Raw genomic sequence first — 14,804 nt, 5'->3', positions numbered from 1 at the left:
TTTTGTGGCAAAACCATAGTTGTTTTGTAGTAACCATAGTTTAACTATACCAGCAAACAATTTTGAATTTAAAACACGTCTAATAGCCATCCAAACCAAGCCGAGACGTCTTAACTAAAACAAGGCAAAATTTGAGTGTAATAGACATCAAACCCAAAAAGAAATGAAATAAAATAAATAAATTAAAGCAAACACCTTGTAATCACTGTTGACTTTGCTTACATGATGGTATATCATATATCTCGCAAGCTATTTTGGCCAGAAGTAGGTTACTCATAGCCAGACTATATCGGATCTGTAGATGGTAAAATGATGGCTGTTGGTTGCTGTGTATAGTAACCATGTATTTTTGGTAGTAACTGTAGTAAAACCATGGTTAATATTCTTATAAGGGAGGTTTGCGTGTGTCTTGTCCCGGCTGTAATCTTACACCTTTTTCTTCTCATGACATGTCAGCACATGGGGTCTGTGATGTTTCCATCTCAAACTTATCTCCACCAACTAGCTAAATATTGCCTGCAACTGATATAAGTCTGTGCTGAGTGATGCTGGCACGAGTTTGAAGGTTTCCATCTATAGGTCTTTAAGACGAACCAATCCAGCAGTCTAAGTGTGATTTGTGACATGTTTATGTAATCTGAATCAAGTTGTCCCAATCGGAAACACTGCTTAATTCCTTTAAATGTTATGTAAAGTTTGAGCTGATATTTATTCACTGTTAAAATTGAATCATCTTTAGAAATGTGTTAAAAAATCCGCCCCCCCCCCCCCCTTAAAGCACGGTTCCCACGGGTAGTTGAAATCCTTGAAAAGTTGTGAATCTGGGGGGGAAATTCAAGGCCCTGGGAAGTTTGTGAAAATATACATACATAGATACAGGTCATTGAAAGGGCTTGAATCTATTTTATGCAAGAAAAAAATCCATATTATTCCCTGTGTAGTGTAGGATAATATCATAAAAATACTAGCCTTTTTAAGCACATGTGCTAAACTGTGTATATCTTCTGTATGCGAATGTTGATTCATACCAAAATGCTTTTTGCATAGTTGTGTTTGACAAATGAAAACGTCTCGGGTAACTGTTGTTCCCTGAGAAGGGAACGAGACGCTGCGTCTCCCTTGCCATACTTCCTGCATCCCTGTAATGCTGTCTTTGGCAATATTTCAGATAGCGATATACTTCCTGGCTCCCGCGTCACCCTGTCTTTGTCGTTAAGCCTCACCATTGGTTGAATTTGATATACACATTCAGACGCACTTACCCTTGGAGGCGTCCCCAAAGTGTCACCGCACTGACACAGCGTGAGTTCCCTCGAAAGGGAACTGTAACAATGTATCTTTAAAGGTAACACAATGTAGTTTGCTCTCACTTGAAATGTGTCCGCACATTTAGTCCTTGAATTTGAGGGTATTGGACCTGGAAAGTCCTTGAAAGGTCCTTGAATTTGAAGTTAACTAAGGTGTGGGAACCCTGTTTACTGTTAACAACCGGAAGATAGAAGACATTTTCTAAAATAACTGAAAATGTGTTTGTCTGAAAAATGATGGACATATGCATCTCAGATGGCTTGGGGATGAGTAAATCATGGATTTAATATAAATTTTGGCTTTAAGTTGTTACAACATGTGTACATTTCTTTGTTCTGCTGATCTCAAAGGAAGCTATTTGGAAACAGGAAACAGGACTACTGTTGACTTCCATAGTAGGAAAAAATACCATGCAAGTCAATGGTGCCCAAAAATAGTTTGCACAAATTCAAAATATTTTCCTTTGTGTTCAGCAGAATAAAGAAACTCATGCCGGTTTAAAACAACATGTGGGTGAGTAAAGTATGACAGGATTTTCATTTTTTGGTGAACTATCCCTTTAATAGGCATGGAATTCCCCTAGCTGTCTCAGGTCGAAACAAGCTTTATATTGAGTCAAGTACTTTGGTCCCATGGCTCTAATTTCTGGAGATTTTTCCGGAGTGTTCCCATGATGCAAAACATCCTATGTACAGTAGTAAATGTAATTCTCTATTGATTTAAAAGAAGTCCTCCGAAAACAATAAAGCCGGAGGTCACTATTTATTCAAACTAGAAAAGTTTACTGGCCAATAAATGTGTATTATAATTAAATCAAACCACAATCAAGTATCTTAGAATGGATAGCTGCCAAATAAAACACATTATAAGACTAAAGCCAAGACTTACTGCCTGGTTTCCACCACAGCTGCTGTCAGTGTTGAACGCTTTCTGCACAAGACCCGTGTGATCAGACTAATAAAGTGCTTTCTAACCTGGTCCCAGCCTGCTGCCCAAACCCTGACTATTTAAACTTTCTGCACCCATCTCATCAAAATCCAACACATTATTTCTGTTTCCTTTACAGAACAGAACGGTATATCACTGTTGCAGTTAATCGGTGATCCTCCACCAGATGGCATCACTGAAGACTATGGCCCCGATAACAGCCTTCGCTACATGTTCGGGCCGAGCTCCAACGTGGGCCAATCAGCTGCGGCCCACCTCCCCAACCCGTTCTACCGCGACTTCTCGCTGATCTTCAACATAAAACCTACATCCCCAAAGCCTGGGGTCATCTTCTCCATCACCGACCCCTCCCAGGACTTCATGTATGTCGGTGTAAAGTTATCAGAGGTTCAGAACGACAAGCAGGACATCATCTTTTACTACACCGAGCCGGACTCGGAAAGCTCATACGAGGCGGCCAGGTTCCCCGTGCCATCCATGCTGAACACCTGGACGAGGTTTTCCATCAGCATTCTCAATGAAAAGGCATCGCTGTACTTCAAGTGTGACTCGGACCCACAAGTGGTCAACTTCGAGCGGTCCCCAGACGACATGGACCTGGATGCTGGGGCCGGAGTGTTTGTTGGTCATGCCAGTAGAGCAGATCCTGATAAGTTTCTGGTACGTATGCCTGAGATCATGACATTTTTATGAAAACAAACCCGGTGGAGGCTAGCTCCAGCCACAAAGTAGTTTTAACAGCCAGTGCACGTGCGTGCAATGAAATCGCTCTGGTTGAGTGACTCTTGCATGATATGATTGCCCAAATGGTCTGGTTTTGAAACACAACATGTATTGTGTGTTGATAAAAAGCCCACCCATCTCATCCATTATAGAGTAATTCATCGCTATAAAGAATCACAGGGAGAAGTTCTTGAAAATGTTGTGTGGGAATTCAAGCTACTGACCCTACAGCAACACTTCACTTCAAAACCAATCACATGACATCTAAAGCAGATTCAGGGAGGTCCCAAATAAATATCATGAACTTACCCTCCGAGAGAGAGAGAGACAGAGAGAAATTGTGTCAGCACATTAGGATGCTAACAGAACAGTCAGATGATATAAGCAGACAGATTTTTCACCAGCTACAAGGGAACTACAGTGTCATTACTGATCTGTGAAGTTAGATGATTAAATGCCCTTCCTTGTTTTCATTAATCATAGTAAAGCTATAATACACATTGTCCTATAACTGTAGTGAGAATACCGGAGCAGCAGGAATCCCCAATTTTCCCCAAAGGATCTTCTGATATATCTGTGTTTCATGTGGCTTCCATTTCCTATGGGAACGCCATAGTTAGGAGATGGCCATCATAATTACAGGCCTGATTAAGCAGGATATAATTCCTACTCCCTCCAACTGATGAAGACAGCATGCTTATCTGTAGAACTGTATGGAGATCGGGTCTGTACATCTGACCCTGTGTTGAGACTGTGAGAAGGTCTCCGCATGGGTCACTTTGAGACCCAAAAGGGCTATTAAGACATAAAGCTTCCTTTAATGCATTCAGTTCCTTAACCTTTGACCGTTCACAGAGACAAAGGATGCAAAGTCTGTAACCACCAGCTAAAAATGCCCGTTTCCCTAAGCGAGGAGGAGGTCTCGTATGGAGATTCACTATGACGTACTCCTAAAAATAATGATGTTGAAATTGTTCTTCGTAGCAGTGCAATAGAAGAACCATTTTTGGTTCCACAACAAACATTTCGGTGAAAGGTTTTACAAGAATCTGTGTTAGAGGATTAGTCAATTTTCTTAAACAAATCCAGATAATTTACTTACCACCTTGTCATTCAAAATGTTGATGTCTTTCTTTGTTCAGTAGAGAAGAAAATATGTTTTTTGAGGAAAACATTCCAGGATTTTTCTCATTTTAATGGACTTTAATGGACCCCAACGCTTAACAGTTTTAATGCAGTTTACAATTTCAGTTTCAAAGGACTCTAAAAGATCTCAAACGAGGCATAAGGGTTTTATCTAGCGAAACGATTGTCATGTCTGACAAGAAAAATAAAGAATATGCACTTTTAAACCACAACTTCTCGTCTATCTCCGGTCCTGTGCTGCGCCAGCGCGACCTCACGCAATACGTCATCACGTCACGGATGATGTATGCGAAACTCCGCCCCAGTGTTTGCAAGTGTGAAGAAAGAGGATCGTTCCGACGTTGTTGTATGTGGAATGATACTAATTAATGTTTTTGTGTCAGTTTATTGTTTAAAATGATCCGCAAATGTGCTTTTCATATATGTGACACGTGACCTTTCTACGTCACTTTGCAATTACGTGAGGTCGCGCTGGCACGTCACACAGCCGGAGGAAGAAGATAAGTTGTGGGTTAAAAGTGCATATTTTTATTATTATTGCCAAAAATGACAATCGTTTCGCTAGATAAGACCCTTATGCCTCGTTTGGGATCGTTTAGAGTCCTTTGAAACTGCAATTTTAAACTGCATTAAAACTGTTAAGTGTTGAGGTCAATTAAAGTCCAATAAAATTAGAAAAATCCTGGAATGTTTTCCTCAAAAAACATAATTTCTTCTCTACTGAACAAAGAAAGACATCAACATTTTGGATGATATGGTGATGAGCAAATTATTGTTATTATTTATTTTTTTAAGAAAATAGACTAATCCTTAACTTATTATGGTAAATTTTTATAGATGATGACATCAGTTATTCATAATTATAAACAATGGAGAAGTAAATCCAGGCACACAGCACATCCAGATCCATGGTGCAGTCGAACATCTTTGGCAAAATTACTACAGTATAAAGCGTTAAAGAAAAACTGGTAACACTTTACAGTAAAGTTATATTTTGGTAACATTAGTTAATGCATTAGCTATCATGAACTAACAATTAACAATACTTCTACAGTATTTATTTATTTTAATTCATGTTAATTTCAGCATTTACTAAAACATACAGAAATTATAGCATTGGTTAAGCTAACATGAACAATAACAATTGTATTGGCATTAACAAGCATTAACAAAGGCTATCAAATGCTAAAAACTATATTGTGCATTATTAGTTTAAGGGATAGTTCACCCAAAAATGAAAATTATGTCATTAATGACTCACCCTCATGTCGTTCCAAACTCGTAAGACCTCCGTTCATCTTCGGATCACATTTGAAGATGTTTTATATTTAGTCCAAGAGCTTGTTGACCCTTCATTGAAAATCTACATACAGTATACTGTCCATGTGCAGTAAGGCAATAAAAACATCATCAAAGTAGTCCATCAGTGGGTTAGAATGTGTTGAAGCATCGAAAATAAATTTTGGTCCAAAAATAACAAAAATTACGACTTTATTCAGCATTGTCTTCTCTTCCGCTAAAGTCATGTGACTGCAGTGACATGGATGACGTGTTATCTGGTGCGCCCCAGCTGTTTTTTTTTTGTGCGCCTGGGCTTCGTTTACAGTCTGAGGGAGACGCACGCTGTAAGTTTGAAAAAAAAACTTTGCAAACATGTCTGAGGATAACACGTCATCCGCGTCACTGCAGTCACATGACTTTAGTCTCACGCATGCGCTTCACAACAGACGTGGGAGAGAAGACAATGCTGAATAAAGTCGTCATTTTTGGACAAAAATTTATTTTCCGATGTTTCAACACATTCTAACTGACCCACTAATGTCACACGGACTACTTGATGATGTTTTTATTTCCTTTCTGGACATGAACAGTATACCATTACTAGATTTTCAATGAAGGGTCAACAAGCTCTCAGACTAAATATAAAACATCTTAAACTGTGTTTTGAAGATGAACAGAGCTCTTATGAGTTTGGAACGACATGAGGGTAGGTCATTAATGAAATGGGTAAACTATCCCTTTAATGTTAGCTAATGCATTTACTAATGTTAACAAATACAACCTTACTGTAAAGTTTGTACATTCTTTAACCTCCTTGGTTTAGTGAATCACACGCTAAAACAACACAGGCAGCGTGTAAAATATAAATGGTGGGTAATTTATCCTAAATTACCCCCTTAATGAGACATTAAAGAACAGTCGGTCTTTGTGTGTCAGCCATTGAAAGCGTAACAAGGCAGCGCTGCTTGGCAGATAACAAACTGAATGCTATCACCATCAGAGCTGTAATTGTGCTGAAACCATAAAAGGGAAATCCCACAAGGAGACACTTTTTTGTTTGAAACGTGAGATCATGCACACGTCAATAATATCAGTCTGCCAGCATATCTGCCAAGGCAGAAAAAGAGCCATAGACATCTTGAACATGAACTCTGTCACCATACAGTACCTGTCATGCCCATCAAAACAAGCTTACCAACCCATGTGTGTGTGTGTGTTTGTGTGTGTTCCAGGGTGTAATCGGGGATCTCAGGGTGTTGAAAGACCCCGGGGCGGCTCAGCGTCACTGCGAGGAAGATGAGGATGACTATGATGTGGTAAGACTTTAATCTCCAGCGAGAGCGTCGCAGTTAAATGATCACTTTCACTCAAGTCTTAATTACATCTCATTGTGCGTCACGGCACGGATTTGCATCTCAACAGCTTTATCCAGAGCAGCTTTGGATCTCAGTTAATTATGAAATGAGCAATTGCAACATAAATGTTTCACATTGCAGTTGCTTTTTTTAAGTAAGCTGGAGGCTATTAGCTGTTATGTTTTAAGAGGTTTGTAAAATGGGTGATTAAATTCAAAGAATGGCTAATGCAGTGGGCCGAGAAGTATTGAAACTGTGCTTGGGTAGATCAGGGAGAAAAATGATGTCTTTTAATAATCCACTTTTTTGCATGTGGGTTTTTAAAAGGTTATTAGAAAGTGTGTGCGCTATTTGATGATCAGTGGAAGGTTTGGATTTAGTTTTTATTCACCAGGTGACAAAGTCTGTAACAGGAAGTTTCAAGGAAACTAAACACTATACTTAACTCTTTCCCTGCCATTGACGAGTTATCTCATCAATTAAAAGAACACATTTGCATGAAAAAAGTGATGAATTTATATTGTAATCTGTAATCTGTAGTACAGCTTTTTGCTAAAAAAATATTTTTGAAGAAAAATACCCATATTTAAAAGTTTATAAGCAGAGAAAAGATATAGAAAGGATGAAATGTTTTTTTTTCCGTTTTGTTTGTTTGTTTATTGTTTGTTTGAAAGGATTATTTGTTTATTGTTGAGAGGGTCTGTTCTTTCATTTGATATATTTGTAACTTTATATATTTTTAAAAGAAATGTTTCCTTTGTGAAACTTTTATGAAAATCACAAAAAAAATGCTGGGGGGCTACTTTAAAAACATAAAGGCTGGCAGGGAATGAGTTAATAGCAGGATTATTTTAGTTTTTATTTTGGCTGTGTTTTTTTAATATTTAAAAAATATATATTAAAAATATTTTTAATATTTTAAATAGCTCTTATTTTTATATTTTAGTTTGCATGTTAATTTTAGTTGAATTTTTAGTTTTAGAATTGTAACATTTAAAAGTTTTTGGAACACTTTACAATAAAGTTGCATTTGTTAACATGATTTAAAATGCAATATTAAAGCTAATCTTCTCTAATGTTAGTTAAAGGAACAGTATGTAAGAAATTTATATCAATGAATCATAAAATGGCCTTGATATGTCACTAGACATTAAGAAATCATTTTCATTTCAAACCCTTATCTCACTGACAAAAGTGGTCTGGCCAAGATATTATCATTTAAAAAGTGGAGTTGCAGCCCTCAACTGATGTTTATGTTGTCATTTTGTGTATTGGCCACCAGCTGTGTGTGATTGCAGTGCCAGTTTTAACCACAAGTTTTGGGATTGCAATACCAGTTTTGGCCACAATCCTACATAATGTTCCTTAAATGCCATTGCAATTGTTCATGTTTGTGCGTTAACTAAAGCTAACCCTTTTGACTTTAAAAATGCATTCGTAAACAATGAAATTAACATGAAGTAAGATATAAATAAATACTTAAAGGTGCAGTGTGATTTTTAAAAGGATCCCTTGACAGAAATGCAAAATAATATACAAAACTATATGATCAGGGGTGTACAAAGACCTTTCATAATGAACCATTATGTTTTTATTACCTTAGAATGAGATGTTTTTATCTACATACACAGATGGTCCCCTTACATAAAAGTCGCCATTTTGTGCCACTATGTTGCTACAGAAGCCCTTAATGGACAAACTTTTTTACTAAGTTGTCTCTGACGATGACATGTTTGTCCGGTGGTGGCTAACGTAGCTTCTCAATGCTTTTCAAAAGCAAGGGGTGAGCAGTGAACAACGCTGTTGGTTGCAATGCACAACCTCACCACTAGATGCCACAAAAATTTACACATTACACCTTTAAAGTAAATACTTTAGAAAGGTCACTCATTGTTAGTTTATGTTAGCTAACGTGTAACCAAATGTAACCTTATTGTAAAGTGTTACAGTATTATTAATGTATTTATTTTTTAACTAATTTGCTTAAGTTTATTCTTAGAAGCCTTTTTAAATTTTTGTTAATCATTTGAGAGCCTAATCTTTCAGTTTATTTCTGATGAAATATTTTTAGTTTTCATTTACTTTACGTTTTTCCGGTAATATTTAGGTTTACATTATATTTCATTTGAATATACAGACATGTTTTTAATAGTTTTAGATGTAGTTGATAATAATTAACCTGCATTAGTGTTTTAGGTTACAGCTAATTTAGATTTTCTATATATATTTTTTTTAAGTATTAAAGAGAAATTTTGTCATATATCATAAACTCACCCTCAGGTCTTGCTTATTCCATATAACAAAAGAATAAGATAAACTAAGATTTACATCTCCAACAGGGATTATTTGTCAGATAGTCCACTGAACACCTGTTGTGTTTTGTGAGTGATAGACTGATTGTTATCACACCATGTCTGAAGCGCTTGGAATTTACATCCATTCATTTCTAGGAGGAATGCGTTGCCTCTAGTTACAGTAGGTTTTGAACAGGATAAAGCCCATCAATATGATGCACGACCTACACATGCCCTCCAGCTGTCTAGATAACGCTGTTAACATTGTTAACAATCCAAAAGGAATTCATGCATTTTTTCATCTTCCTCCTAATCTACAGGCATCAGGTGATGGACCAAGTGGCTATGGGGAGACCGAAACAACATCAGTCCAGGTATGTAGATCAGATCATTGTTTTGAATATTCCTTGTTTTTTTGACCTCTCACTGCTGCAGCTCATTTAATCCTCCCTCTCAAAACCACAACCGGAGGTTCTGGGCTATTTAAAAAAGCAGCAGTTTGTAAGCTTTAGTGGCTCTGTTTCTGTACACTCGCTCATCTTTGAGTTGAAAGTCCCGGATAAACACAAATCTCCAGACTAAACCCAGATGTTAAAGCCCATCTTCCCATGCCTTGTGTTACAAATCCAGAAATAGGCCATGTGAAGATTGAAATGAACCCTTGCTCCTGATATGCAGGCTTGTGCATGCCAGAGTTAATTACAATGGGAAGAAACCAGGTGCGTCTTAAGTGTGGACTGAGGGGTCTTTTCTTTAAAAAATATTATTATTTTTTTAATGCCAAAGTCATTGGCCACTTTATAAATAATAATATGCTTTAGTTTGATTAATGTTGTATTTATTTATTTATTTAATTTCTTGTCTGTTTTACATTTAAACATCCCCTGCACTACAGAGGTGTCTATTTATGTTTTCTTACCTTGTAATTTTAAATTTTACGTGCAATGCGTTTTAACACGCCGTGACAGACAGAGAAAGTAGACTGGCATTTTCCAAAGTCCTATAAAGTGAACTTTCCTTTGTCTTACCGTGCAATCCATTTTGATTGATGGCAAATTTCGCCCCAGGACATTTTCCATCCTTAATTCAAAGTCAGTCCGACTGTGCATGGATGATTTTAAAGGCATCCGAGGCAAGGACACCTGGTGGGCATAAACTCACTCATGATGCCTCATGTGAAGGCTTCTTTGTATAATCGAATTATGTAAGATTATTACATCAACGGGAATGGAAAGTCTTGTGATAGAGTGGAAAACACAAGTCTGAATCATAACATGTTGAAAAAGAAAAATGAATGTTTGTATGTCATGTCGTCTATGATCATTACACAGAGAAACTATATATAGACTGGACACATTCGACCTCATGACTTTCACAAAGTTCTTTAAACAAAACATTTTTTCTTCACAGAATGCATAAATGTATTAGTTTGGCAGATGTTTTTTTCCCAAAATGACTTTGAATCTATATACTGCAAAAAAGGATTTTCAAGAAAAAATGTTATTAGAATTTTTGTCTTGTTTTCAGTAAAAATATATATAAAAAAACTTTTTCTTGATGACCAAAACCACCCAAGAAAATTAGTCTAGTTTTTAGACAAAAAATATAAAATTTAAGTGATTTTGTACGGAGCCCCTAAGGGGATATGGAGAAAAAATTTAATAAAGTTTAGTTTCCCGCGCGTGAAACTATCGCATGTGCACGTGAAACTATAGTGTGCGCACGTGAAAGCAAAAGTTTTATGTGCGCACACGAAAGTTTCGCATGTTTAGTTTGGCGTGCGCACGTGAAACTATCGCCTGCGTACGTGAAACTATCGCGTGTGCGCGTGAAAGCGAAAGTTTTATGTGCACACGCAAAAGTTTCACGTGCGCACGCGAAAGTTTCACGTGCGCACACAAAACTAAACTTCTGCACATGAAGGTTTCGCGTGAACACATGACAGTTTCACGTGAGCACATGAAAGTTTCACGTGAGCACGTGAAACTAAACTTAACATTTTTTTACTCCAATGTCACCTAAGGTGCTCTGTAATTTTGTGCATAAAACAAGCAAAAAAATTGTGAACATTTTTCTGAAACACTAAATTCAAGAAAAATTTGCTTACCCCATTGGCAGTTTTTTGTTTTAAGCACAAAATCACTAAAATTTGATATTTTTGGTTTAAATGCTCTGTATAAAGCAGTAAATCTATAGAATTATTAATCCGTATTTGTTCCTGGGATTGAACTCATGAGTTTTGGTTTGCTAATGCAATGCTCCATGAATTGAGCTACAAAGACGACATCATTTATGCAAACTATGCAAATGCATAAATTTAATATATTATATTTGTTGTACAAAAGATGTTTTACATTTCTAAACTTCTATATTTAGCCAACACTTTACCATTTGCAATGCATTTGCATTTTTTTATATTTTTAAAGACTTCTCATATTTCTATGCCAAACTCATGATGTGCACCAGCTCTGGAAAATATCCAAATAAAGCCATTACAATCCAAGTTAAATATACAAATTGTTCTCAGGAAGAACAGAATGCAAAAAGCATGTGTCGGCAAAGAATGGCCCTCTTTTCAGCACGTAAAAAATATCCTCTTGCGATTTAAGATCCTCCCTCACCGTAACTCTTGAGTAATCCGTTCAAGGTCAGTAAAAAAGCTCAGACGTTCGTCTATCAGCAAGTGGCTGGAGAGATTCTTCCATCTTCGCAGAAGTGTTGGCAGATGTTTAGCAACCCCTCCTTGTCTAGCCGCACAGCCTCCCACCTGCCCACCCGACCCCTATCTTTAGTCCATGGGACCCACGGCCTCCATTCCCCAGCACGGACGTTTGTCCGAAAATACACGCCCATTTGCCATCAGAGCACTCAGTGTCTTCTCTCGCCAAAGTGTCCATTTTCTGCAGGAAATATGAGGATCAGAGAGTTTTAAGAACCTGTATGTCATCAAGTTTGTGGTTCTGCTGTATCAGCAGTACATGTTGTCCTAAGTGCAAGGTCACGGTCAGTTTGGTACAGGTGATTTATACACATCATATCATTTGCAGGTTACACCGCCATCCTCTCGACCAATCCAGCAGCCACCGGTGACCTCTGTAATACAGCAGACAGGTAAGTGTGTCTCTCTGTTCATTGTCATCTGAATTGGTACCATCACCTAGTCTGACATTACATTTTGGATGTTAAAATACGTTTATCCCAAATAATATTTAAGCAGTATGTCTCTGTAATGGAGAAATTATTTGGCCTAAAGTGACTCTTTGTTTGGATAGATTGAAGCAAACATCTTTATCATGATTTTGTGTTTTTATTTGTTATTTTATGTCTTTTGTGGAGAAAATCAATGCATCAAAAAATTTCCTCCTATAAGGTTTTCACATTCATCAGTCCTATTGCCTTATCATGAAATTGTCTACAAGTTTCTTAAACATTTCTCTGAAATTCTTGTCTGTTGAAATTGACTGGCGTTATGGAAGCCAATTGTGTTTATTGAAGGAGCCACTATGATATTTGGCTCCCTCTTCTGGCAAACAAAATGTGGGCATTATTACTCAAGTGAGACATTTGTTACCCTCGACCACAAAACCAGTTTGAAGTAGCACATGCATAATTTAGCAATACCCAGAAATACATTGTATTGGTCAAAATTACAGATTTTATTATGTTCCATAGATTTTGTACATTTCCTAAATATTTCAAAACTTAGGACTTCATTTGGACAACTTTAAAGGCAATTTTCTCAATATTTTGATTTTTTGCACCCTCAGATTCCAGATTTTCAAATAGATATCCAACTATTTGGCCAAGTACACTGCAAAAAAATGATTTTCAAGAAAAAAAGTTTGCTTTTTCTTGTTGAGCAAAACAACCCAAAGAAAATAATAAAAAATATCAAATTTAAGTGATTTTGTGCATAAAACAAGCAAAAAAATCTGCCAAATGGGTAAGCAATTTTTTTACCCCATTGGCAGATTTGTTTTGCTTGTTTAATGCACAAAATCACTTAAATTTCATATTTTTGGTCTAAAAACTAGACTTATTTTCCTAGGTCATTTTGTTCATCTAGATAATACATCTTAATTTAAGAATTTTTTGATATTTTTACTGAAAAGTAAGAAAGTAATTTTTTGCAGTGTAACCTAAACCATATATCAATGAAGGGCTTATTTATTCAGCTTTTATATGAATGCATGAATCCCAATTTCAGAAAAATGACTCTTATGACTGGTTTTGTGGCCCAGGGTAACATTTAGGGGCGGTTTCCCGGACAGGGATTAGATTGGTCCTAGACTAAAATAAATGTGAGCTGTCCAAACTGAAAGCAACTTGCACTGACATATCTTAAAATACTTCAGTGCCCTTTGTTTTTAGTAAGGTATGTTTGCTAAAACTAGTTATATTTCCTAAATAAACTTAGGCCTAGTCCTTGTCCGGGAAACCACCCCTAAGAGTTTGTAATAGATGGATTAAATCTATACAACCATCCTCATGTGTAATATAAATTGTGTGATTATTTTTCATATGGTAACAAGCAGTTAATAAGTCTTAATGATCATTAGGCTCTGTTGAATTATCTCGCCGAATTTCTGGTTCACATGGTGATTCTCGAAAAACGTCTGGATCATATGGTGATTCTCGACAAACTGGTTTACACGGTGGTTCTCGAAAAACATCTGGTTCATACGGTGATTCTCGGCAAGCTGGTTCACATGGTGATTCTCGTCAAACATCTGGTTCATACGGTGATTCTCGACAAACTGTTTCACACAGTGGTTCTCGAAAAAAGTCTGGTTCATACGGTGATTCTCGACAAACTGTTTCACATGGTGGATCTCGACAAACTGGCTCAGACAGTGATTCTCGACAAACATCTGGTTCATACACTGATTCCCGACAAACTGGCTCACACAGTGATTCTCGACAAACATCTGGTGATTCTGGAAAAACCCACACCTTAGTTGATATTAGCAAGCAAATTTTAGTGTCACATGATGTTTCTAGACAAGCTTCAAGCACAGTTGACCACTCTCTGAGAGCTTCAGGCTCAGCTGATGATGGCCTGCGGTATTCTGTGGAGTCCAGAATCGGTCCTGCAGGTACAGCAGGTGGGTCGCCGGTGAGGAGATGAAAATCTCTTGAATACAACATGGATAGAAATTCTCTGCAGAATTTCTACGTGATGCTTTGCATGAGATGCATAAATGCATCGATGTATATGAATGGCCAAACAGGATGCAAGCGAAATGGGAGCGAATGCTAGCGTTGCCACATATGTATGTTGTATGCATATGTATGTTTATTGTTCAGTGTTTACTGGACAAGCATAAATGTTATATCCTATTATTTTATTGCTATCAAAACAGACTGCTTTTGCTTTTGCTGGTATATGCCTTCTGCAGGTATTTTATGATACAAATGTGTGGTGTTTTAAATACAATTGGAAGAAATATTTAATGGTATACCTTTATGAAGAAATATGTCCAGGTTATATTTTACCTCAAAATCAATTTTATTTGATTATTTAATCTTTTCTTTTTTAAATCTGTACCCTTTTGAAAAGCACACCTTCATACCGAGAGAGTTCAGTATCTCAAAGGTGCATGTAGTTTATCAAATAAATACATATTTAATTGTAAATGTTAGGATCTTTATCAGGACTGTAGGGTACTGCCCCAGTGACAACTGGGGTACATATTTTGACTGTTCAAAAATCCGGATTTATTATCTTTAAACAAAATATAATTTATTT

At 36.9% G+C, this 14,804-nt stretch overlaps 1 protein-coding gene across 4 annotated transcripts in view; it reads left to right on the top strand.

The window, feature by feature from the left end:
* Positions 1-14,804, top strand: part of col18a1a (collagen type XVIII alpha 1 chain a) — a 99,488-nt gene that overhangs the window by 67,240 nt on the left and 17,444 nt on the right. For 3 of the 4 annotated variants that reach the window (XM_065252170.1, XM_065252165.2, XM_065252169.2), the window contains 5 exons: positions 2,375-2,916; positions 6,639-6,722; positions 9,376-9,429; positions 12,103-12,166; positions 13,615-14,160. In XM_065252170.1, the coding sequence (XP_065108242.1) occupies positions 2,375-2,916; positions 6,639-6,722; positions 9,376-9,429; positions 12,103-12,166; positions 13,615-14,160 (1,290 nt within the window). The remainder of the gene's footprint in view (positions 1-2,374; positions 2,917-6,638; positions 6,723-9,375; positions 9,430-12,102; positions 12,167-13,614; positions 14,161-14,804) is intronic. The other variant, XM_065252168.2, reaches the window with a different exon arrangement.

This window comes from Paramisgurnus dabryanus, chromosome 15, assembly GCF_030506205.2.
Source record: "Paramisgurnus dabryanus chromosome 15, PD_genome_1.1, whole genome shotgun sequence".
NCBI classification, from domain to species: domain Eukaryota; kingdom Metazoa; phylum Chordata; class Actinopteri; order Cypriniformes; family Cobitidae; genus Paramisgurnus; species Paramisgurnus dabryanus.
The sequence above is the reverse complement of the archived record's forward strand: the minus strand, read 5'-3'. Positions and strand labels throughout refer to the sequence as shown.